The 26,501-nt window shown below is 35.4% G+C and overlaps 1 protein-coding gene across 8 annotated transcripts in view; it reads left to right on the top strand.

Moving 5' to 3' along the window:
• GAS2 (growth arrest specific 2) overlaps positions 1-26,501 on the top strand; it is a 78,806-nt gene that overhangs the window by 26,404 nt on the left and 25,901 nt on the right. For 4 of the 8 annotated variants that reach the window (XM_072929388.1, XM_032748527.3, XM_032748528.3 and 1 more), the window contains 8 exons: positions 5,052-5,193; positions 7,036-7,055; positions 9,038-9,099; positions 11,207-11,291; positions 11,843-11,876; positions 14,285-14,348; positions 18,784-18,928; positions 22,077-22,184. In XM_072929388.1, the coding sequence (XP_072785489.1) occupies positions 5,052-5,193; positions 7,036-7,055; positions 9,038-9,099; positions 11,207-11,291; positions 11,843-11,876; positions 14,285-14,348; positions 18,784-18,928; positions 22,077-22,184 (660 nt within the window). The remainder of the gene's footprint in view (positions 1-5,051; positions 5,194-7,035; positions 7,056-9,037; positions 9,100-11,206; positions 11,292-11,842; positions 11,877-14,284; positions 14,349-18,783; positions 18,929-22,076; positions 22,185-26,501) is intronic. The other 4 variants (XM_072929389.1, XM_030273307.4, XM_072929391.1 and 1 more) reach the window with 3 other exon arrangements.

Here is a 26,501-nt window from a genome sequence, read left to right as displayed (position 1 = left end):
TGGATTGAATAATCTCTCGCATTCCTTGGCCTTTTGGCACCCTGCTAGAAGTAAAAGCTGCAGTGTTTCTGTGAAACTAGTTTTTCATTACTATTAACAATATCTTTTTTGAGTAACCAGTCTTTTGCTGTGTGATGACTAAGCTGTGTCTTGGACAGAGAACTTAGAAGAAAAGATACATGAAAAATGCTTAACTTTTAAAATTATATTGTTAAATTATTTTCCGTATATGTTTACTTTTAAGAAGCTAACATTAATGCCACATCGAAGAATGTGTTCTACTTTGACACTTAATAACATGGTTAAAGCATTAATTTAGTCCTGCATTTATTTGAATGTTGAAGTATGTTTCTCTAAAGCCTTGGTGATGTTAATTATTTTTATTGACATATTGTGACTATATTAAGGATTCCAAAGTATTCATAAATGCTTTCTTAGAATCTAGAAAGTTGATAATGAGGGATTTTTGGCTTTTGATGGTCTCTGTGGTTATTGTATAGGGTATAAATTATATAGGGTAAAAATCTAGTCAACATATGATCTGTAAACTGGATTGGATTGAAATCCAATCTCCTATTCCATTAAAATGACACAATATGACAATGTAAAGACCACATTTCACTGAAGGACAATGTTTTGCTGCTTGTTAAGTGAATTGCTTAGGGGTGCTTGCTCTGTTGCATGTTCAGTGTTACTTTTCATCAATCTAAAAGTTGTTCTTCTATGTCTGTGTAAAAGTTTGGCTTTTTTTTGTCTCCTAAGCCTTCAGAACTTCCTTGTTGAGTTTTTGTATTCTAAATTTGCCATGGGGTTTAACTTCTCTTTTGTAGCTTTTGGAGGGCTAAGGGATTTATATTTCTTTTCGTAGTTTGTTTTTTTTTTCAGTGGGAAATGCTTAATTTTAAATTCTATGTATGTATTTCTATTTTCTGTTTTATACGTGCATTTAGCACATTCTTTTGACCATTGGTCCAGTTGTTTAAGAACACTTTAGCAAAGTGAGGAAAGTATTGAAGGAGGAAAAGAATTGGTATTGGCCACAGAACCAAGTTAAAAGGCAAATGGTAGAAAGTTTTGAAATAGATACATATTCTATCCAGCTGATAAAATCACATTTCAGTAGGAATTTAGGCTCACGTAACACTGACACCACAGCAGTTAGATATTGCATAGCATAATTTCCCCCCCACACCTCCCATTTTGGTTAATGTAGGTCATCAGGAGATAAAAACAAATTTTTCCTATGAGTACATAGGAACTTCAACCCTCTTTCATAGCAGACAAATTGCTCATCTTTTTGTTTTTATTCAAGCATAAGTGATAGCTCAAAATGTCCTGAAATCCTCTTTTCAAAGAGGGAAATGTGATGAACAGTCTTCAAAATATGGGTCAAGCCTCAGTCTGCCATAAATAAATGGGGATTTTAGCATGTGTTCGTGAACTCGTTTTGAAAAAGCAGTACAAAAAATACATTTTTCCATGTGATTTCAGAGCATCGATGTAAGAGAGTCCCTGTTGGATTTAGAAGTGAACCTGACAGCATTTTTCCAGGATTGCATCATATGTTTCACTCGCACTTTCACATCCTGTATTAAACCACATGCATGCACGTCAACAAGACAAGATTGTAAAAGGAGTGTGACTGGGGAATTGTTTTCCTGATACTTGATAGGAGTAATTGCGGCCACTGCTGCTTCAAAGCAACTGTGGTTATACTATACTATGTCAACAAAAGTCACTTTTGCCATGTGGAAACCTAATTATTTCAGAATGATCTGTTAGAAAGCACTTTTGAAATAGTCAGGCCATTTATACAACTCGGTAAAAAATATTTGTGCATGAAACCTTTCTTGAATAAAAGCTTTCATGTGTTATAGTTTGAGCAGTACAGTGACAGTTTTGGAAATATTAAAAAAAGTAGGCTTCTGTTTAAGAGGTGGTAGGAAAATTTAGTAGGTGGTTAGAAAATATGAGTATTTCCATATAATTTGTGTGATAAACCTGGTAGGGCTATTACTGAATAGAAGAAGAGAGGGTGTTCTCTGCAGCAAGACCCTAATACTATGGGAAATGGGATGAAACTTTTATACATTTTAGTGAGATCGTGCGATGTCAGGGATATTTTTCTGTGTAGTATTTGCTCCAGAAAATGACTGAAAACTTTTGTGGTCTTTTTGGTCATTAAATTATGTAGCTGTTGTTCACAACAATGTCTTGTTTTTACATGTGGTTGTTTGTCACTTCTGAGCTGTTCAGGACATCTGTTAATCAAACATTTTTTCTGTCGCTATGAAATTAGGAATATCACAGATTTGTTTAGTTAAGTGTGATGTTTTGTACCTAGACTCTTACTATTTGCTGTAAGTTACTACCAAAAAAGTGCTGAGCCTGCATCTCCACTGAATGCCAAATGGCAGCCACCAGTCACACACAGGAGAATTTCTTTTTTGTGTTGTTTACTTTGGGTTTTTGTTTGGTGGGGTTGTTTTCTGTTGTTCATTAGTTCTAAGATTATCTAAGTGGTTTATTGCAGATTTCCAGAACAGGGTTCAGTATACTTAGCAGGACTTGAAAGAACATAGGCTGTTTATTATGGTTATCTCAGCACAAAGCAGTTTAAAGGTACAGAACTGTGTGGAAGCAAACAAACCCAGTTTGATGTCACTAGCCCTTCTGAGCTGTTCCTGCCATTACAAACAGAAGGTTTGTTCCTTGGAGAAGACTCACTAGTTTTCTGCAAAGACAAGCCTGAGAACGTGGACACTGTGGAAAAATCCAGAGATGAGAACTGAAGAGGGAAGGGACAGGTGACAAGATCTGACACTGCAGGTCTGCTCTCACACACAAAGTAACTGGACCCTTATCTCCTTTCCATGCTCTCTGAAGTTCTTATGCACAAGGCTGCACGTGCCAGGAATACTGGAGCTGGCTTTTTGGCATCTTGTTCCTGTCACAGTGCTGTTCAGCCATAATAGATCATCCAGAATTTGTGCTTTTAATTTGACATAATAAATCAAAAATTACAAAGAGTATAGTAGTGTCAGAGATTGTTTATTTGGTCCCCTTATGTTGACTATTAACTCAGTTGAGTCAACATCCATATGCCACTTCAGATAATCTGATCCAAGCAGAGATTTATAAAGTTTTTATGGGAAAAGAATTTTATCCTGTTTGATTTCATTTTTGTTAAACCAATTTAGAGCTGCTGATAATTTGGTTCTGTGAGAATATAATCATGTATGATGAATGTACAGTGGATGTTTTATGTAACTGGATTGATAGGGGGCTGTGAAATGGCACCTCTTTGCACCTACTGACAAGATGGAGTTAATTATAAAGTACTGAGTATTTCTGACTCCACTGAACACTAGAAACCACAGATTAATCGTCAAGACTTGAAGGAATGAAAATACCTTAATAATTCATGTTGTGTACTTTTTTTTCCATTTATTCTGGATTAGAGAAGAGTTGGTTTTACTTCCCTGCTTCCTTCTTGCTTTCCCATCTCTGTTCCAGGATGGCCCAGGAAGTAATATGGTATCTGTGGCATAAGATAAGATTTTTTTGTTTAAAATAATATACAAAATTGGTCGGTGTTTTATTTAGATTATAGAAAAATAATAATACATCCTTACAAATAGCTTCAACCATAAGTTAATTTTTCCAAAACAAGGAAATGTAAATTGAGTAATTGGAGTAACAATCTTGGGGGAATGAAAGCTAGATGGTGATTTGAGGAATAGATTTAATTGCATAAATCTCTGAGACATATTGATATATCTAAGACAATTTGTTAGTCCCCATTGACATGCTGATAAGTACAATGGAGATTAAGCCTGCAGTTGTTCTATTTTCAGTTTATTTGGTTTATGGGTAGATAGCAGTGAGTAGCTCAGTGCATGCAGGCATATTCTGCCATTACATTGCTGCTGTCATATGTATAATATGTATAATATTTAAACTCCTCCTAAGATGTGTTTAATACTGATATTATTATACTGCTAGAAGCTGTTGTAAGGAAAAGCCTACTCCTGTGTCTTTATTTTTACCCACTTTCTCCATTTCCAGTAAATTTAAGCTAGGAATGAGTAGAGAAGCCATATTTGCAGTTTTCTACCTCTTAGCTCATTTTGACTGAGTAACTACTGACTCCAGACAGAACTAAAAATTTCGTAAATCAGCATTGGAAAAACAGTGCATTCAAATCAACATAAGGTCTGAATTCCTCCATTATTTAAGGATCCCTAAAGTTACATAGCAACATTTCATTTTCAGCCTTCCCTTGGCAATTTAGTACAGCTATTTTTCATTTGAGGAAAAAAAGCCTTAATTGAGAACTAAATGCTAAGGACTTCTTTTTTATGTGTCTCAGTAAATCTACCAATACAGGCAGCAGGATTGCTGTGGTAATTACTCTGTTTGGTACAGATATTGATGCTGTATCAGTAGCATCCTTTCTGATATTGAAATCATGTAAATGGAACTATTCTGGCACAGTGAGAGCCTGTCTCTATAGACCTTGACTTTGTACCAACTAGATTTACAGGCCTGTGTTGTGCACTGGGGACTTCTGGGTGTTGTTAAACAAGAGACAGTGACCTTTCTGAAGTGTCTGTAGTCTTTGGGCCTCAAGACCCATTCCTTTACACTATGATTATCTCCTAACAGCGAACTGAAAGTAATTCACCCTTAATTGTGAGAAAGTTTAGCTCCTAGTTTAAAGTCTGTCTTGATAATATTTTTTTTTTTAATTCAGTGAACTGGACTAAACACTAAATCCAAAGCCTGTAGTTACTAATATTCCTAAGAAGTAGCTAATGTTGGTTCAGCTCTCAACTTCATTGTGTGGACTTTTGGAAATACTTTTTAGTTGAGAACTTCATGCTGTTAAATTCACTTCTCATGCTTCTTTGCTCAGAATTCTTTAATGGCCAAGGAAATAAGTTGGTGGGAGTTACCCATCTATGCAAAACCTGTGTAGTGATTTCATAATACTTAAGTATTATGATAGCATATATCATTTAGCTAAATAAAGAATTCCTGTTTTTCAGGCCTTACCAGTTCGGAAAATTCCATGCAAAGCCAATGCTCCTTCAGGGTCTTTTTTTGCACGGGACAACACAGCAAATTTCTTATCCTGGTGCAGAGATGTAGGTGTGGATGATACCTGCCTGTTTGAATCAGAAGGTTTGGGTATGTATTTCTTTATTCTTTGTGTAATAGTTGGTAATTTAAAATAACTTTTCCTTTGTGTTTAGCCTTGAAAGGCAGAAAGACTTTTAATAGGTTCTGACTCTAAATCTGAGCTTTGTATGACTGTGTTAATTCTGCTGCATGACTGTAGAATGAATAAAGTACACATCACATACTACTCATTTAAGTTGATTTTAAGAGGAACTTAAATGAGAGAAAACTCTTGCTATGTTTTCTTGCACAGAAATGATTTTTCACCCTACACATATTTTTCTGAGCATGGAATGCTGTTCCTTAGTTCAGTGGATAAGATGGTGCTTTTCTGTTTTGGGAGAGTAGGATCCAAGTGCATGCACAGTTCTGTCTGCAGACATTTGGCTAGTTGTGGAGATCTAATGAATTCCACAGGAGGCAAGATGATACAAAATTTTTCTGTTTCCCATGCTGACCATTTTTTCCAGCCTGTTCCCTTGTGCAGTTCTGGACAAAAATTATCCAATACTACTGCTTCACAGTGTTTCATGAAAAGAATTGTAGTGCTCAGGAAATCACTGTTCTAATACTACATAGTCTGTGTTGTTTTAACTTTTCTTTCTTTGAAGGAAATCTTATGAATCTTGACATCACAGTTTTTCAGCCAAATCTCATGAAATGAAGCGAATGCAATGTTTGTTATCTGAAATCAGATAAAAGTGTAAAGCAGTCATAGTGACAGATCAATTTCTAAGGAAGACAAATGAACACACTGTGCTGAGGCTTCTTTGTTCTGTTGCTCAAAAAGCCTGTTGAAGCTCTTACTTGTGACTGATCCCATTCTTTTACAGTCTTGTTCTGCTTCTGTAGTCCAGCACAAATATTTCTGAGAGAGTTTTTCTTTTTCATTTGTCTGTTCTTTTATCCTGGGAAGTTTTTTAATCACGTTATTTTATATGTCTGGGAGAAAATGCTTGGCAGAGGACAGATTAGTATCTCAAAGGTGACAAATAGTAAGTTGAATATATGTATTGACTCTGTTTTGTTAATTAAATCTTTAAGATAAAATTCGTATTTTATATGGTAAATCATGTGGAAGGTGAACAATAATTATAGTTTCAATGATTTGAAATGGTGAATAAGTTGGACATTTACCAAGAATCTTGTAAACACCAGGAGATGCAGACCTCCAATGCCTGAGATAGGCAGAACCACCTCTGGTTAATAGAATACTGCAAGGTATTAGAAGTTTGTATTGCTGGGTAAGCCCAGTCATTTGCCATTGTTCCACAAATCTGTTGTGCATTTTTAAGAGACTAGATCTTGTTCAGAGATGGAATTGCCATAGCTGGAATACTGATATTTCCTGATAATTCATTTGCAGACATACACAGTGCCTGCCTGCCTTAGTAAAACAGGGTGCAAATACAAACAGAGAAAAGGTGTGTTCCAGAGGACTTCCTCTCTCAGAAAACTGAAGGGAAATATGACTGACTGTGCAAACCTGTACTCTATTTTGTTTGATTAGTGACTGATTTTCTTCACTGAGAAAAGACTAGGTTCTGAGGTTTTTTTCCCTTATTGTATAATGTACTAAAATAAAAGATTTATGTTGCTTAAAGTAAGATGAGGACTTGATAACATTTTTGAACCATTTTTCTGAACTTGAGAAGGAGGTGGTAATCATGCCTTAAAAAAAAAAAATAAAGATAAAACCAAGTAGCTATTATTCTCCTTCAGTTTAGTCATTAACTCAAAGTTTTGCTTTTTTGAGATTTTCCTAATACATTGGAAATAATGATAAATCTTAACAGTTGCCAATCTAAAGCTTTCATGTTCCTCTCTCTCCCACAAATCACCAATGCATAGGAAGCAAAAATTCAGCAAAGGTAAGTAATATCAAAGGTTCTTTTCAAAGTAGTGAGAAATGTGTGTGAATGGCATCTGTATTTGCACTACCTCATTGAATTTTTCATTTTATATTATTAATTGTGGTGAAATTTTCTTCTGTTTTTCCTCATGGCTAATAAACTCAGTAAATTGGTGTTTAAATTGTTAGTGATAAAGCGGCTTTTTTCTGTCTGTATTGGAGAACCTTATTGTATCAATTTTCTCAATGGAGTGGTTTTTTATCCTCATTTTTTTACTCCTGTGTGCTTTATGGTATGCAAATACTGTGTTATTTAATTAAAGGCACATAGTAATATTTTCATCATGCAAATGTATCAAATAAAACATCCTGAGGTCTTTTTCTGGCAAATATGCATTCTAGAATTATAAGAGTGATATTGAAGATCTAGTGCACTGAAATACTTGAATGATGGATCTATGGCGCTGATTTAAAAAAAAATGTACCAAGTATATTACAGATCAGCAAAAGCAAAAAAGTCTATACTGGCGAAGAAATTGTTAATTGTTATTTTTTCTCATTACTTAAAAATACTATCTCATTGTTATAAGTTCTGAAGTCTCTGAAATCATGCAAGTATAGCTGCACACAGATGCATCCATCACTCCTAACTTTTTAGCACTGAGATTTGAGTGATACAAAGGTATTCCTCGCTGGAATGGAGCTGTCTCAAACAAAGACCAGGGCAGATAGGGGCAGTCCATGCCTGATGAGCATGCAGGCAAGTGATGTTGGTGGGAAGCCTCAGCATTCTGAGAGGCTTGCTTCTGCAAAGGGTTAACATTTCAGGGCTGATCCACACAAGCAGGTGAGCAGACCTATTCAGGTAGCTTTATTCTTGTCCTTCACTTGCGGACTAATTTAGCAATTTATGCAATTATTTAAAGTTAAGCACAGTTTCAAATGCTTTGTTGGATTTGGACTATTCAGCTGAGCTAAACAAGGAAACAAGATTGAAGTCTTCAAAATAAATAGAAGGAAAAGTAAATAAATGAAAAATAGAGGTGCTTGATATACTAGTAGCTATGATTATACTATCTAATCACTAGTTACTTTAAATATCATTGGAAGAGAAAGGTCAAAATTTTGAAGACTTGTGCTGCTATTTTGTTGGCAGTCTATAATATGATGTAGTTTGTCTTGCTGAATGTTATCATGCTTTAACATAGTTTACAATGTGAACAAATTGGGAACAGAGTTTCCTGTTAAGATTTGTAGTACAGTCAGAGCTGACTCGTAGCAATTTATCTCTAAATGCAGAGACATGGCAGGAAAGTCTACAAGCTGATGGCTTTGCAAAGAAAAGGTGGCTGGGATACCTGATGTATGAGCTACAGCTCACACATGAACCTCTGTAAAAATTATAGCAACACAGTGCCTAGTGATAATCTTGAGTGCTGCAAAATAGAGGGACACCATCTGTGCTCCCTGCACTCATTGCCAAATTTAGCATGCCTGTCATATTTTTTACTTTTAAAGTTAGTGTATTTAAAGGAGAAGGAATTAGCTTTGTTAATACCAAAAATTACGATCCAAAATCCAAATTTTGATCATCTGTGCAAATCTTGAGGTACAGTGTCATTGAATGGTCTTCTTAGATGTGTCAGACTATGTGGGACTGAACATGATGTGCCAATTCTGTCATGCAGTGTGAGGATATTAATATTGCCTTTAACCCCTCTGTTAACTCCCATAAATATACTTTGTAAATTCCCCTGTAGGGAATAGCCCCTGTAGGCTTTAGGGCAGCAGTTCCCCACAGCTCTGGTAATTTTCTTTATGGAAGCATTCTAGCTCGAGATATTTGTAATTTTGCTCATGCCTGAAGAGTATAATACTCAAAGAAAACTCTTCTTGGACAAATAAGAATGGTAAGATTTTCTATGGTTGCTTTAGTTCAGTGAACATAAAGCATAAATTCTGAACTCTTTGTGGTAATGGAATGTTGTTGGATGATTATAGGATTTGGAACCAATGAATATTCTGCATCTCTTCCATGATAAAGTCTACCCGGCAAGAAAAGGGTTTGCCACTGAGTGTGCCAGCATGCTGATATGTCATCTGCTTTGGGAGGTGTTGGGTGCTGTTGATGGTTCATGTTTTGTGCTTGTGTATTCTATGCACCACTACACACAGTATCTGACATGAACTTCTTTTGATGCAACTAACTGATTTGAGTTTCATGGACAGGGTTCCTAAATAAATGCATTTTTTATTTTAGTGAAAATAGTAAACTGAAACACAAACATGGTTGGTTTAAAGGTTATTTAAAAAAAAATACTCAAATGTTGCTTGCTGAAAAATATTTTATACATAGGGAAGATTATTTTTAAAATTATGAGTGTAGCTTATCTGATTTCAAGATGCAAGTTTTTTCTGATCTTTTATGCTGAAACATCTACATATAATAGCACCATGTTAAAATTTAATTGAAGTTGCATCAGAACAAGATTTTGTCCCATCTTTCACAGTTCTTTACTAAACTATTCATAATATTACTGAATATGTCTCATTTTGAGGACTATAGAAGCATCCTAGACTCTTTGTTGTTACCACTGGATTTGCATGTTAAACTACTGAATTTCAGTAAATTATTAGTGTTCAGATGACTCTGTATCCCTTCTACATTAATTCTTTACTATCCTTAGATCTAGGATGTTTGACACCTTAATTGTTTTGAGATTTCCATAAGAAATTGATCTGAATGGGGCAGGGAGTGTAGGGGAAGCATGAGCGTGTTATAGCATAGCTCTGATGCAAAAGCAAGGGTAAATTTGTTATAGGTTAACAGAGTGTTGACAAAACAATACTGGGTTTGTTTTTTTAAGAACAAAAAGCCTTCTCTAAGATCAGAATAAAACTTAAAGGAAAATGTGAGAGACAATAGGAAGAAGGATCAAAGGACCAGCCTTTTGGAAAACTTTCTCTAAACTAGTGTGAGTTCTGATGGCAATTGGAAGCCTGTGATAATAAAACTAAGGCACTTGGTAAAACTCTTTGCTTCTAGTGGGATAAGAAATGCGTTAGAAACAGAAATCTTATTTACTTTTTATGATTCAACTATGCCTGATATCTTAATCTTTAAAACAAAAAAAAAAAAGTTTATGTTAGAAGGAAGACTGGTTTCATTAAAAATGGTCTATAAAAGTGTTAGGAGCCAAGATTTGAAACTTGGCAGGAAGTTGTGAGAAGTTTATTTCTGTATTGTGATTCCACTAATTTAAAACAAACACAAAACCACAAACAAAACAAAAACCCTGAATGTTATAGTGAACTTTCAGTTTAAACCTGTTCAGTAAACACATGGACTACATGTGCATTGTGTGTTCTGTCTCCTGACAGTCACAGGGTCTAATAATGCTGAAAGCAGAGGTTGCTCCTCCTCTGCTTCTCCTGGTGGCATCCAGGCACTGAGGTAAGGACCTCTGAGGAAGCACAAAGGTTGAGTGAACAAAAGAGGAATACCTGTAAAAAGGGAATGGAGCAGCGTGAAGAAATGTTATTGCAAGGATAAAAACTTCCAGGAACTAAAAAGGAATTATTGTTAACAAAGAGTGCCTGGAGGTAGCATGCAAAGATGCAGGCAATGAGGACAGCAAATAAGAGGCATTTAAAGGGATGAGATGAAAATTGAAAAGGCAGGACACCTAAAATGAGCCAGATTTGTTTGCACTATTTCTCTATCTTCCCATTGCATTCTTGTCAAGCAAGTCCCATCAGTGAGATTCTCTAGAAAGATGGATATTTCCATTCATTTTATGCAGGGGATCTGCATAAAATAACATTCATTGGTCTCTGAAATCCCCAAATACATATGCTGTATAGTCCTCAGGAATGCTGGTATTTTCTCACTGGAAGCACTGTCTTATGAGATGACCTGATGTTTGTTTTTGTGGTTGGTTATTGTGTGCACACATCTGCATCCTCTAACAACGATGTCACTCTGCCACATTGTTCAGTGTGAAATGCATGACATGTGTCTAGATTATGTTGAGTCAGACTTGCTAAAGGTCTATTAATTTTGTTTGGGTAGATAATTTTTTTACTTTTTAATCAAATTTTCTTCTAGCTATATTTATGGATATTTTTGCAAATAGTGGTAGTTGAACCTCTCTTTTTCTTCCATTCCAGAGTCATGCAGATGTACATATGTATGAATTGCAATTTAGTTGGGTTGGCTATTCCAAACCCAGTTCATTCCATTTTTATTTTTGGGGTATGCCTTACTTCCTAAAATCAAGTTTTATTTTGGGATTGTCAAAACCAGTTTAAAACCAAAATAACAGAATACACTTCTAGGGTCATGAATGTAACACATTAAAAATACTGATTACTAGGAAAGGTAAATATTTAATGTAATTACTATGTTGTGGGAAGGAAGAATATTGAAAATAGCTGAATGTCCAAGTGTTCATCATTTATATTCTTAGTAACAGATGGCTGAAGAATAAATATCTTTTTCTTAGTGCAGTGCCTGTTGAGTTTTCATGCTCTGCAGTTTCATTTTTGGAAATATATTTGGATGAGATTAGAGGACAAATGCACATCTCTCGAAGGGCTACACAGACACTGGGAAAAGATACTGGGATGAGCAATCAACTCACACCACTTACACTTATTCCTGCAAGTTGAAGTCCCAGAGGCTGGAGTTCTGCCTCAGGGTGGTGGTTACATAGAGATGTTCCAGTCCCTTTTGGGTCTTATCCTTACACAGAACAGAGTAATTGCTTTCAGGGCTTTAAGTAGACATTAAAACATCTTTTTCAGGTGTGGTATTTTTTTCCTCGTGCATTTAAGTTAGGTGAGTCTTTAGATTACCATAAGTTTATGTAGCTGATGTCTTGACCTTAACTCATTAAAAACAAATTTATTTTGATGTTGTTTAGGTTTTTTTCTGATTTATATAAAAAGTCACACAATTACTTTTTGGTCTCAATTCAATCTGAAGTGCAAGGTGCACATTTTTTTAATACTGTGGAATTTTTTAAAACCTGATTTTTACTTACAATAACATGAGGGCTTTACTCTAGTAGGTATTTCTGAGAGTAGATTATAATGTACTCATAATTAGTATTTTCTCTTTTCTTCTATTTTTCCTTTCTTCTTCTTGAGGTTTTAGGGAGTTGATTATGCAAACAGCCACAGACCATTCTTGAGTTATTGATTTTGGATTTTGCTTATATGCTTTGCTGAATTTCTTTACAGAACATTACCTATTCTGAATCATGGAGGAAAAAAATTTTGGTTTGTGTTGGTCTTTCATAATTGTCATAACTTTCCTCTGAAGGCAAGGGTAGCTGAGGTTCTTGCTAATAGAAGAAGAGGCAGGTGAGAGTGAAACCACACTGAGTGATTAGTGTATATATATATATATATATATGGCAGGTTTATTTAGATCAGTTTGGTTGCAATGGAAAGGAGGTATGTAGCTATTTTGGCTATTATCATCTATAGACACGCAGCAAAATATGAAGATACCACGTAAGCAAATACAGAGGGAAAAGAGAGAAAGGATAAGAACAGAGAGTGCAGCGAGTTAATTGTTGCAATTTCAATGTCTCTTGTTTAAAGTGATGGCCACAGTCTTGATCTGTTGAGGGTGGGGTAAGCCCATGAAACACCAGGTTCAGTGGGTTAAAATACAGGCAGGTTCAGGTGACAACATCCAGGATACCACCCCTGAGGCGAGGGTGTGGATATTCTCAGTTCAGTCAGAGAGAAAAAGAAAGATTTCTGCCAGGCTAAGCCTGGGAAAAACTCCAAGAAAAATGTAAACACTCTGTTATCTAACTTTCCATTCATATTGTTTATAGATATGTTCTACCACACTGACCCAAGTCCAGTGTACCAATCAAATAAAATGTTTTTACTTTAAAATCAATAAAATTAATGTTCACAATATTCTCTATAAAAGAGAGCAGTACTTTTCAGTAAACACTCATTTTGCCTTCTAAAATGGTGCGAGTTATTTCGCCCGTCCCTGGCTCAGCAGCACATGAGGTGTTGCACGGTCTGTTCCAGCACTGTGGATCCGGTGCAGTCCTCTGGTGAAAGGCTCAGAAAGCGTCTGAGCATGTTTTGGAGGACTTTGATGGCTTGTGACACCTAAAGCATGACAGGTGGCTGTCACATCAGCGTAGCTGAGCCACTTTTGCCCCATCAGAAGTGATGTATGAGAGGGGAGTTAACACCTCAGCCAGTTATGTAAGGTAGGACATTGCCATGGTAAAAAGCACTATTCCACTTTGCAGAATCTGCTTCTTAGGAGTCTTTTCCCTTATTTGGCTCAAAACCCAGTTTGTTGCTAAACAGAATTTGGTTTGTTGTGGTCATCCTCTGGTGGTGAGTGCACACCATCTCTGTGCCTGGAACTGCTCTTACACAGCTGAGATATTGCACCACCACACACCCAAAAACTCTCCCCCTCTCTTTCCAATCAGGAGTGCAAACCTGGCCTCAGCAAAGCCCCTGCTGCTTTTGCAGATGGATGGTTGGGACAATAATCCTTAACATTTCAATCTTTCACAATAATGAGATGATCATGCTGTGCCACAGCTACTTCTGAATCATAAAAAACCTATTCTATGTGGAATCCAGGCATGCAGACTTGCATTATATGTATGTATGTATAAAGAAGAAACTCTTTTTTGTCTGTTTGGTATTTTTATACTGTGAAGAACTGATTGCTAAAGCATTCTAGTTTCATATTTACTTTAAGAGCAGATGTGAAAAAAAATTCAGGACCAAATTTATAGTAAGGTACATCTTTGTTAAAGCAACTTTTTTATTTTTTAAAATTAAATTGGCTAAGAAAAATAGTGATCTAAAGGATATGAATTCTCTTAGTTTGTAGAAAGAAATGTATTACTCTAATGTTATTATTTTTGACTTTCTACTAATTAAAGTTTTGTGCCAGATCTCTTTAACTATTTTTAAATAGTTATTAACTGCTTACAGGTTACCAATTACCCCAAATAATTTTTCAGTGATTTAGATAATTAAATTGAGCTTCTGAACTATCCAAACTCTGAGAACCACTCATCAATCCCATCCTTTTTATTCCAATAAAACTCTACAGAAAGCCAAAGAAAACAAATATTTATCGGAGTCAAGAGTAACAGATGTTGATGATTAAGTTCTATTCCATCCCTAAGATCTTTAAATAGCTTTTATATATCATTGTTTTCCATCTTCATTTTGCTTTTCTAGTACTGCACAAGCAGCCAAGAGAAGTGTGCCTTTGTTTGCTGGAACTTGGAAGAATTGCAGCAAGGTAGGTGAAAATATTTAAAGACTGTTGAAATATTTGCATTCTTGACAGCAGGGGCTATTGACAGACATATAAAGTCAGCACATCTCAGGCTAAGTTTTGTGCTCATTAGGTTCAAATAGAATGTTTGTCTTGATGTCATGCTTGAAGGCAGTTGTTAACAAATATTACAAAATATCAGTACTTCAATGAAGATATTTGTAGGCTATCCTTCTATTAGGAGAGGAAGGGTTTGAGAAATTTTTTTTCTAGAAAGTTTTGAGCTGTTTCTCATTCCAAAATCAGATATCTCTATAAATAACTGCAATTGAATTAAGTCTATTGATAATAAGATGATCTTCACATGATCTAAATCTGACCAAGATGATTTTAGCTGTGCTGGACTTCAGTACATTGTAATGTTATCTTTGACAACAAGACAAAGACTTTGGCTAAGCAATCAAAATTACAGTAACTAGAATGTGATTTTCCCCCTTTTCTGCAGATGTAGTTTTAACTAGCATAGCGCATAAGATTTACTGAAAAATACACGAGCAGCAGGACTGCAGCCCAGTCTTGCATGTAAATTGCAGTTGCATTATTTAATGTGTGTAAAATAGCAAGTACCTTGCTATTCAAATAGCTTCATTAATTTCAGAAGAATTCCTTGTGGTAACAATCAAGGTGAGGGAGACCCCTGTTTATTCTTAATTTAAGGACTGGTATTGGCTGTGTTAAAATTGCATCATGTGTATTCATATTGTGTGAATGAACTCACATGGAAAACTAGAAATTTGTCTCATGGTCAGGTTTCAGAAAAACACTTCCTGTCAGTGGAAGCTTGCATAGGAACAGCAATGATCAAAAAAAAAAAGTGATTTCAGGTTTTCTATTATTTTGTTATCTCTAGAACTTGTGTTCAAATGGCAAATTGTTTTCACTTCCCACAAAGAAGAAAGTATTTTGATCTGCAGATGAATAATCAAAATAATTTTAATGAATCTTAATTTACCTGAGCAAATAAACTGTGCTTTCAAGACAAACCTGGAGATGGATCTAAAAGCACCCAAAGCCCCTATGCCTGGGGCATAACTATCAGGGGTATCTGCCCCAGCTGGTTACTCTATAGTATCCAACTTCCTCAGGGTTGTGGTTAGGCAGTGTTGGACTCTGCTAAAGTTGGTTGAGTTAAATTAACCTCATTTTGCAGTGAGATTTGATGACTCAATAGATCTACAAGGGAATGAAAATAGAATCTTATCCTTTGTATTTGTCTTAAGCTTCCATGTCTCAGATGCTTTCTGTTCCAGACATGAAAAGAAGTACTGAAGAAATAAATAATCCATGCTTTCATTTATTATGCATATCTATCCCTTTACCCTTAAAATATTTGTATTGTATTTTTTATTTATACTGCATGAATATTACCATATATCATTAATGATTATTTTATATATTGTGTTTCCATTGCTGTATTTATGTTTCTTTATTTTAATTTTATTTATAGCTTAGGGTCACAAAACATGTCTGTCTACTTTTCCCCGCTAATATCTCTTCAAAACAAACAAATCCCCATTTATAATCTTGTGTGCTTCCAAGATACACAAAACCTGAACTGGAATGTCAGGTTAATACAATTGAAAACTAAATATATCATGCCTGTTTTGCCTGTGTGGTAAACTAGAACTGTATGGGAAAGGAGAATTGATAATTGTCTTCTTTAAGTGTAGGAAAGAGCACATTAAAGTGAGGTTGCTTTAAACAAGAGAGAAGTCAGATGTATGCATGTAAAGCAAACTGGGTCTGTTTGCAGTCTTAGGGATCTGCTTTCCTGAACAGGAGCTGTAGAAAAAGCACTTTGAAAAAATGCCTCAGTCTGTTTTTAAAGAACAAAAAGTGTAAGAGATACTGAGTAATTTTAGAAGCAGAAAGTTATGTTCAAACTCATCACAAGGGCTCAGCTTTTGGCACACTTTGCCCAGCTAGATTACTGTTAGTCTTCAGGTCTGTAACTCCCAAAAGTCAACCTAAGCTTTTTTATATAATGCAAATGGACTTGTGATTGAGGCACAAGTGTGGCAGAATGAGGATTGCTTGAGGAGTTAAATTGAGCTCTGTTCTGCTGAACTCGAACTCTCTGGAGAAGGGGAGACAGGTGATCATTTACCTTTGCTAATGGCAATGCTTTGGTAATGCTTTTAGCACGTTATCTCATAGTGTCCTCTTAGACAAATTGGGGACACATGGTCTTGGTGGATGGACTGCACACTGAGTGGGAAACTGGTGTGACCACTTGGCTCAAAGAGTGGCAGTTCAAAGATAGTAATAAAAATACAATTGCCTGATAAATTATCCTGAATTTCAGCTTTTTGTGAAAACAAGGTTCTGAGATCGTCTGCAAAACTTCAGCAGTTAAAATGAGGCCTTGTGTCACTGGCAGATGTTATGTCAATACAGTGACATTTATGAGAGACCAAAGTGTCCTACAGGGTGGAATTGACCTCTGAAAATGCACAGGACTATTGCAGTGGGTTACACAGGTCCAGCGTTGTCCTAAGTATCTGAAAGTCAGTGATTATACAATGGAAAACAGCTAAATTATTTTTTCTGCACAAAGAATGAAGGTCTTCAGTTACTGTTAGTCTCTACAGGGTTAAACAACTCTCACAGGTCTTTTGGATTACTTTTGAGCAGTTTCAATGTCTTTCTGCTATTGTATTCAATTTTACCTTGATAAACATGGAAAGTGCTGCTCTAAGAAGTCTAACAGAGATCATGTTACAGTCCAGTGCTGCTTCATGTGTAGCTGTGAGAAGCCAGGCTAGAAAGGAGCAGAAAAGGAAATGCTCAGCATACCATCCCAGAATTTGCACCTCTGCCCCTCTCAGAAAAGATGTGGCTTTTTACAATTTCAGCTTTCCAGCAACTTTGCTTTGGGTTTATACAGCATTGGGGAAAAAAGACGTGTGTTTTTTTGATTTCTGATTTTATTTTTCAACTGTTCATCAGAGGAATTCAGAGTACTGGAAGTACAGGAAACTTTAAAAATCTGTCACAAAGACAAAATTTAGAAACTATGAAAAGTAGTAGAAGCAATGAAGCAACATTTCTTACAGTGGAAGAGTTTTATTTGATGAGTAAGGCTGTATGCAGGAGTAGGCTTAGAGCCCAGTGGGAATTACATGATTTACAGCCTGTCAGCATCTGCAGGCAGACAGGAAGTAAATAGGTTATATATAAGTGCTTGCTGCAATGTTGGCTGACTTTTCATTGTGCAGACTGCACCAGTTAGAAGCCAACACAAGCACAGATTTGGTTCTTGGTTTGCTTTCTATTAATTTACTAGGCAGTAGTATGACTAAATTAAACATTATCAGAAATTTCAAAAGCTAGCATGTGTGCCTATATCTTTTCTCTCTACCCTTCTAAGATCATTATGGTATTTAGCTTTAATTTTCATGATATGTATTTGTTACTGCTCAATATTTTACTGTCCAGGTCTTTATCTAGGTAAATCAGTATAGTTCTGTATCTACACTGTGGACTTTTCTGCTACAGAAAAAAATATAATTGCACCTGTGGAAGTAGTTTGCTATGAGAGGTCTGCCTGGCATGATAACTTTTCCAAGCTGAAGTCATTCTCTGAAAAAGGAACTCTGGATGTTTTTCTGGGGTTTGTTCAGTGTTGGCAGATAAAAAAACAGAAGGGGATTATCGGTAATTAGGAAAATGGGATGCGCTTTTAAGCTTTTGAGTTGTGTCCAAGCTCTGCTGCTTGCTGTGAGACACTGACTCAGTCACTTGCCATAAAGCTTTCAGAAGACCTTTCAAAAAGAACCTTGCTCTTCAAATGCTCTGGTTTGAGTTTATCCATGATGAAGTTGCATGTATTTTGTTCTAGCTGGAACTACAGGTGTGTTGCCACTGTAAATAGAGATCTGAAGACTGGCTGTCAAAAATCAATTAGTAGAAACACTAACCACTTCTGAAGAGTAATGGCCATGTCTCAGTTTACTTATCTATAAATTCAGTGCAGTAGCTGAAACCAGGAAAGCCCTTAATCCCTTTGCATTTGTATTTCTTCAGAAAATGCTAACATGAAATATAAGTTGTTAAGTAATTTGGAAAGAAAAAAATAAAATAGAAAAAGTCCAAATGTACTGAACTTGATTCTGTGAGGTCTAGTGTTGTTCATATATTATTCACCAACATATATATCAGAGAAGCTGAAAAAGTACCTGTATTTCCTGTAAATTTGATTAACTGAGAAACTGCATCTAAGTTTTTTTCTGTTAATTTGAAATTATGGCAATATGGGTTGGTGTATTTTAAACAAGTTTATTAATGTGTTTATCATTCTGTTACTGCACACAAAGTAGAAACTCTTTCCACTGTTTTGTTTTAAACTATATAATACTTTAGATGGACTAGTAATTTATTATTTGCATGTTTCTAAAAGGTGTGGGGTGGAACCTCCTGGATTAATAAAATTGGAAAAAGAGATTGAACAGGAGGAAACACTTTCAGCTCCCCTTCCATCTCCTTCACCATCACCCACAAAGTCTCCTGGGAAAAAGAGCACAGGGAAACTGTTGGATGATGCTGTAAGTTGCGGGAGGAAACTTCTTCCTATTTTATTGATTCTGAATGTGCTTACTTGAAAAACACACACAAGCCTAAGTTTAACATCTCACTCTATTTTAAGCATTTGTAGACTTATAGAATTATTTATTTTTTGACCACAATTATTTATGTCTGAAGCTTTAGGGGAAAAAAAAAGTCACACTGTGTAGGAACTCTGCAGCTTAGCCTAGCTTTGTGCTTTGGGCCACATTCTCTTCTTATTACTTTTACTCCTTATTCACCAACTCCCACTTGGTGCTTTTTCTGAGGAAGGACTGAGTCAGGACAAGATCTGTCTCATACTGACTTGTACTGAATGTTAACAAACACTTCTGAGATATTTCAGCCTAATTTTTATGCTGTTCTACATGATTCTCACATAGTAAAAAGACAAGCATTGTTTTCCTCATTGTCAGAATCTTGCTTTGAATTTCATTAAACTTGCTGCAGTGTATTGAGTGTTCGTGTTTCTGGTGCAAACCCACAGGGGTTCATTTGAAATAGCTGGATTCAGATGAAAAGGACACAGTTTGAGGCCATGAAGAGGTTAAACTGGAAAAGTACAAATCTAGCCTGTAAAAAGAAGCAGTTACCATAGTAACTACTACATTGCAAGGTAGATGTGCCACCTGGGAGTTACAAAGCACTTCTTGAAAAATCCATGTGCCACTTTCCTGTTACAAAGAGCAGATGGAATATAATGTTCCTTCATTTTATTGAAACACTTTTTTTATTCGATGACTGTAATTACATTTAAAATTTTCTGGTTTGTATTTCTTCCTTAACTTTGCAAAAGCACTTGTGTTTCAAAAGAATTGAGAAAGAACAGTTATATGTAGAAGGAGGCTGGTGGATGCATATCTTGTAGAAATTGAACAGAGAAAATGTGGGTTTTCTCTAACCACCTTCTTTAATTTAGAAAGCAGCACGGGTAGAAACAGAATGGAATTCATCCAGCTAGAGTCCTGACCTGCACTGCCCCAGACACTCACACCATAAAATAGCAGCAGTTTCTCATATAGTCCAGACTTAAAATAAAATAGAATATAATTCCTCCCTCTGCTTCCTTATTTGATTTCCAAATTCCACTCAATACTTCTGTGTCCTTTGGGACAGTAAGGCAATGGAACTCGCAACAGCAGGATCAGCAGTGAGGATCTTATTATCCTCTCTTTTACACCAGAATAGATCTGTTGGCTTTCACTCTCCACAGGCAGAAGATGGGTCTATTTTGCTTACACGGTTCAAAACAACTTTGAACTTGTTAAGCCCAGTTACTCTGGGTTTCTGAGTCCTTGTATGAACTCTAGTGGACGAAGCATTAAGTTCCTACTACCATTTTCAGCTATCAGGGTGATAGTGCCATAGGATATTACGTCAGGAATCTCTCATTATTTAACAGTTTTCAGAGGGCCATTGCCAAAAGGCTTCCTAGGCATGATTCCAATCTTGGTACCACCTTCCAAGAAATACAGGAATACACTTTTTTCATCCTCAGCAACCTGCACTTGGATTTAAGTCATCAGCCACTGATTTCATGTAAGTTATTCCTATTGTACCTCCAGAAATGGAGGCTAAGTCTCATCCATGTTGATAAAAATAATTTGAGTAACTGATTTTAAAATTAAAAACCTGATTCATTCAAAATGAGGGCATCTCATCCGATACTTGAGAAATACTTTTTTTGTGTAAAATACATGTAGAGTTCCTCTGTTAAGTTTATTTTAGTTATTTTTCTTCATAAAAATAAATAAGTCTTAAGAATACTTATAAAAAACTCTCCACAGGGTGATGAAGTTATTCAGATAAAGGCATTGAACCACTTCAGAAATAATTGGAAAGCCATTAAATCACTCAACAGGGCTAGTTTCAAAAGTATAGAAACAATAATTGGTTGCCTTCTAAGTTCGTTTTGGCTTATTTAACATACTGTAACTTAATTCTTAAAGCAGATCTGAAAAACATTTGTACTTCAGAAGCCTTATCTGTTCATGATAAACAAAACACTCATTAAAGTGCTAAAGCTTTGGCCAAGCATTTTTTATTTTTATGAAACAATTTAAGACTTTAATTTGTTAGCTGTTCAGAAAATATCCTTTCCTGGGCCTCAGACTATTTTTACAGGCTTTGGTTTACAAACTGGATATGAAAATGTCTTTGGAATATTGTTTGAAGTGGACGAACATCTACAAGTTCCTCTGGCATTTTGCATTGTTTGATGCTGACATACAAGGTACAAATTTTTTCCAAGTATACCACAGTGTATGAAAATGCTGCACTTATTCTTGCTGCTCCTATGCAGAAGTGCAATTTGAATGTCAAGGAAGAGTTTCACAGCCAGATCTGCTCTTTTGATATTGATGCCTTTGCTACTTTCCCATCATTGAAGAGTACAAAATGTACTTTTACTAAAAGTCAGTCTTTGGTAGCACATGCCAGAGCAAGGAGGCCAAAGTCAATCTGATGCAACTAAAAACATGCAGGAAAGTGGTTTTCATCTGTTTTTTCTCAGCCCTTATTTTTTGGGGTTATGTAGTTGGGTTTGGCAATGATAGTGCTATTGAGGTCCCTTTAAATTAACTTTGATTGAACTAGCCCTAACAAGGAGAACATCAAAGGACAGTTGAAACTTCTGAGGAGTGTCTTGGCATTAATTTTTAATCATGTCACAGTGTTTTCTGTATGCTTTTTTCCTAAGGTGTTTGTGCACAGTTTTAAAGAGGCAGAGCCTCTTACTGGTAAGGAAGATACCTCTATATTTATATGTATTTAGAAGGCAGGACACATGACATCTTCATTTTGCCTGTTAGCTGTATTAGCACTTTGAGATGATTAATCATAAAATACTGAGAATAGAGTTAGAAAAGTTGAATGCTGAACTCCATGTAACAGGCTGCTTGACTTCAGATAAAGAGTGCAAATTTGATGCTGAATTATGTAACATTTTAAACTCAGCTACTAAATCATTGCTATTGGAAGCACCATAGGAGGCTTTCTGGGGTTACAGAAATGTTAAGCAAAACCAAGAAAAATATAATAAATGAAGACTTTAATTATGAAAAGTGTCTTATTGAATGTTTTGCTATCCATGCTATTTTAAACAGTTCCTATTAATAACTTGTTTTATAGGTTAAACACATTTCTGAAGATCCACCTTGTAAATGCCCTAATAAGTTCTGTGTGGAGCGACTTTCACAGGGAAGATACAGAGTTGGAGAGAAGATCCTTTTTATTAGGGTAAAGATTTTATTTTCACTTTTTTTATTTTTACTTTGTTTTTCTTTTACTGCTACCTTCCACTTTGAAAATTACATCACTGATTAACAGGAAAAAATATTTTCTGGTTAACCAGCACTGACTCATTTTTGTGACACAGTTGGAGAATAAATAACCTACAGTGTGTTAACTGACCCAAGGAATTATTACTATGTGATAAATATCCTTCTGACTTTAGGTCATTGAATTTGCTCTCTCTTTAATCAATTGCAACCAAAATAAAAGTCTTTAGAAATAGAGCTGGTGACTTCTCAGTTTGGCTTGAAAGAATATCCACTGCATTAAAACAGCCTTTCTCCCACTGTCTTTTGGCTGATACTGTCTAGCTGGTCAGGAAAGAGATCAAAGGCTTCGTGATCATTGAATTGCCAAGTCATGACTAAGATATATTGCTAAAGCAGCATGAGCAAACCATTGAAATCCATAGTATGTCATTTGATTAACAGATATTTCCAAACCTAGAGTTGTATTTCAGACTTTGTAGGTGGGTTATTAACTCCCATAGCACAAAGGTAATCAGTATCAATATTTGCTACCATTATTATATGGCTGAAATTAGCGCTTCTATACTTTCAAAGATTAACTCTTCTGATCCACTTAATCTTCTCTATATGTGGCTGTGGTAATAATAATTGAAAATACGCTAATCTTGTTATTCTGTAGTTGTATATTAAGAATTGGATTCATACTACACTTCTTTCCATCTTCCTCTCCACATGCACTATTCTTGAGTCATGACTTGACAAAATGATAGGTCTGAAACTCAAATGACGGTTATCCCTATTATGCTAAAGACACATAACTGTGACCTAATAAAACTGAGCACATGTAAACAGAAGAAGTCAGAGGGACTCCTTCTTATCTGCAGAAGTCAAGTTCCTGGTTCAACAAAATACCAAAGTGCTTATTCAGTCATAAACGTCTGCTTAACTTACAATGAAGTCAGTGAAGCCAGATAAGGATTTGGGTTGTCTTGGGAGTGTGAAGTTGGGAACATGTATAAGTACTGTGCTGAATAAGTACTGAGAACTCCTAATTAATTCAGTAATAGGTCGTAAAGAAGAAGAAATAAGGGATTTGTTAAATCTAACAGTTTGAGATTCAACATGCTAGTATAAAGGAATAATAGCTTTTCTGACTTGTAGCCAGTAAGAGACTTTTAAAATTTTGCAGTATATTTAGGTAATAGCTTTATTATTAATTTCAAACCACTTTGAAAAAGGTAATGATTATTAAAAAGACCTCAGTAATCTGGCACGTTTTAACATTTACATTTTCTTCCTTTTGGTTTTCATTTTAAAAACAATATCAAAGTATTTTTAATCTTTTTGTTTTGAGAAACTTGAGTTCTGCCAGAATGGTGAGTGTCAAATTCCTTTTTGCTGGCTTCTTTATTATGCAATCTAGTCCAAGCCAGATTTCATTCCAAGTTTGCAAACAAAAATCCCTTTTCATATCACACTGCTGCATTCCAAGTTGAATTGTGAAAAAAAAAATAACAGTATTATGGATTAGGCATTAAACAGCAGTACTAAAGATCATTCCTACAAAACTTGTATCAATGGAAACTTGCCATGCATTTCAGTGGGAAGAAGTTCATTTTCCTAGGTTTTAAAAGTCAGTTGTCTTTTGGTTCTGGTTGGTTTAAACCTCATTTTGGAGCACTTCACTGGATCACAGTAAGTTTTTACTCTTCACTCTACATGTTCTTGAGTACATAACTAGATATATTAGCCTTTCTTTGGAATCCTTCAGACAGTTGTGGAAAAGCAGATTTAAGGTATGTAGCTGATTTTTAATTTTGTTGGTATTTGGCACCCTGTTTGATGCCTTCTAGGCTGTATGCTCTTTACACAGCGTGACACAGCCAAACACATGCCATTTGTTTACAACCCAATGTGTTCTAGTTGAATTCAGATCAACAGTTTAAGATGGCATAGTATATCCACTCCTGTATTAGCCTATTAGCTTTTTCCAGTAGCCTCTACAGAATTAAAAACCTCTATCATTTCAGTAATGCTGCAAGTATGCCATGTGGTAGGAATTAACTCCTATTACTTGATGGCTAAGATTTTTTTTTTCAGGAATTATTTAATAATATCTGTAAATTTTTTTTCTGATTCTGCAAGTTCTGTTAGGAAAAAAACCCAAAACCAGCATTCAAACTGGAAGAGAAAGTGTTGCAAGTTCCTCTTTTTATTAATATGTATCTATATATGAAATAAGTGAACAAGAAATAGCAGAGCAAAATAAATCATGGTATAGCATAGATTTAATGCAAAAAATCACAGAAAGAAAATACATATGTCGATTTAAAGTAATTCTAAGGAGAGGAAATCCATTGGAATATGTAGCAAAAAACGGTCCCATTAAAATTAGAGTAAATTTTTTCTTTTAATGTGGGAAATATTTCAATTCCTAATAAAAGTTTTAAATCCATGAATTAAGGGAAATTACAACACTTCATAAAAGCATTAAGATATTTAAATCTTAATAACATTTCATGCCCCAAAAGCAGTTTTTTACTCATGAAGTGTTTCCGTAGCGCATAAACTGAATATGATTAAAATAATGCTGTGGTGGCTTAGATGCTAAAAATTTATGTTCAATAAAAATTTATCTGCTTTTAGATTCTTTTTCCTTCCTTCCAAGTAGGAACAATTCTAAATTCCACTTCCACAGAAAAGACAGAAATCATGTTTTACAGTAATGGATTATATTAACAAGTTGAAAAAAATGACCAGTTTATTAAGAATTGAAACATTGGTTTACAATTAGCAGGATCTCTGTATGACTGCAACATACAATTAATCATTTACTTTTTCATTCTCCTATCATCCTACCATATGCCTTAATCTTTCAGAATGGAACTGAATAAGCCTAATTTTAAAAAATAAAGAATAACAAGTCTTGAAAACTTGTACAAATGTTTGGTTTATAAATTGGGAAAGAGTCACAGAGTTTGAAGCGCTTGCTTCTTGCAGAAGGCATCAAAGTCGAGATTTTTATAATAAGAAATATCAGTCACCCCTTTACAAAAGTACTTCTTTAACAGTTTCAGTGACAAGAATTCTGTTTTCATGTTGCATTGCATATGCATTAGTATGAAAATTTCCCACAAATTAACCAGGTTCTCTCAGAAAGATCTGTCATTTTGGTCCATACCAATGATGACATTCAAATCGTTGGGAAATTATCTTTAGTGCAACTGGAGTCACATTAGATGATGTAATGGGTCCTGGTTTTAAAGCTTCTGATTTTTCCTATGACATACAGATGTTCTCTGTCTTGCAGACCAGTTGATAAATGTGTGCTTGCTCTTAAATATTTGACCTTATATCCTTAATAATTAATATAATGTAACATTATTTTTCTATAGCAATAAAATTGTTTATTTGACATTTTCTTCTTCTAAATCCCAGGAAAGGAAAGGTGTTATTTACCTGGTACAGCACCTGTGTAGAAACTTTCTTTTCAGATTCACTAACATAATAGATGTGTAATAAGTATGTTAATTTTTATTTATATATATATATATATAAGTCACTCTGCAGGCAGTCTAATATGCACTATGGCCTCTTCCTGGTGAGAAAAATGTACTTTTGTATTAATAGACAAGTACATTTTAGTCAAAACCATCCGGGTAGGGATGATGTACCATATACCAGATAAGAGCTGGAAAGAAGGAGAAATAGAAAGCAGATTGGTTATACAGATCTCAAGACTCAGATGCTTTGCTCTGCCATTCCAAGTCAAATGCATAAGTTGTGCTCATAGCTTTTGTATGGTGTGTTTCTGTCTTTTGTTTTTCCTTCAGCATAATTTTCCTAGCTTTTGTCTTCCTTACTCCAAAGATTTTCACAGTTGTTCTGCTTTTCCCAGGCCTATTCACTTCCAATCTGTGAAAGAGTTTATGTTTTTAGTAGTGAAAATCCTTTCTTAAGCTTTATCCGTAAGAAATAACTTTCCAGGGTGTTTAGAATGTCAAAATCATGGGCACATCAGGAGTTTTAATTAACCTAACTCCAAAGGAAATATAGTGAGACACCTGGGATCTTGTGAATGAATTCTGAAAACACATCTTGAGCCTCGGGACAGCAGCAGTCATTGGTCTCTTTGGACTTCTAATCTCAGTCTTCTTTGTGTTTGTAGACAACTACAGTAATTCTCAGCTTGAGACTGCAAAAGACGTGGGGAAAGGCATGTCTGAAGTCCAGCCCTAGTTTATGCCCAGATACAAGGTGGTTTTGGAGACCGTACAGCTGGACACTTCTTTAC

The sequence above is a fragment of the Taeniopygia guttata genome, chromosome 5, assembly GCF_048771995.1.
Source record: "Taeniopygia guttata chromosome 5, bTaeGut7.mat, whole genome shotgun sequence".
NCBI classification, from domain to species: Eukaryota; Metazoa; Chordata; class Aves; order Passeriformes; family Estrildidae; genus Taeniopygia; species Taeniopygia guttata.
Note: the sequence above shows the minus strand (reverse complement) of the source record. Positions and strands in the feature narration are given on the sequence as shown.